At 61.4% G+C, this 215-nt stretch overlaps 1 protein-coding gene across 1 annotated transcript in view; it reads right to left on the reverse strand.

The window, feature by feature from the left end:
- LOC104167709 (alkaline phosphatase, placental-like) overlaps window positions 1–215 on the reverse strand; it is a gene marked incomplete at its 3' end in the record, with an annotated part of 2261 nt that overhangs the window by 1964 nt on the left and 82 nt on the right. Inside the window, 1 exon segment of the mRNA XM_009708037.1 lies at window positions 128–209. Within this exon segment, the coding sequence (XP_009706339.1) occupies window positions 128–209 (82 nt within the window).

Below are 215 nucleotides of genomic sequence, written 5' to 3' on the forward strand. Positions count from 1 at the left end.
GGTGGGGATCCCAAATCCTGGGCGAGGTGGATCCAGTCACCCTGTGGTCCAGGTGCCCTTCTCGCATCCCACTCCACAGGGCACCGGCTGTGCCAGTCTGCCAGCTGGGGGTACCAGCAGGACTCACCGTCCCCGAGGAAGAGGATAAGGTTTTTGGCTTGGTTTATCCTGGGCTGGATCTTGAGAGAGGCCTCGATGGCTGTGGCTGGCTGCTT

This window comes from Cariama cristata, unplaced genomic scaffold, assembly GCF_000690535.1.
Source record: "Cariama cristata isolate BGI_N322 unplaced genomic scaffold, ASM69053v1 scaffold28959, whole genome shotgun sequence".
In the NCBI taxonomy this organism is placed as follows: Eukaryota; Metazoa; Chordata; class Aves; order Cariamiformes; family Cariamidae; genus Cariama; species Cariama cristata.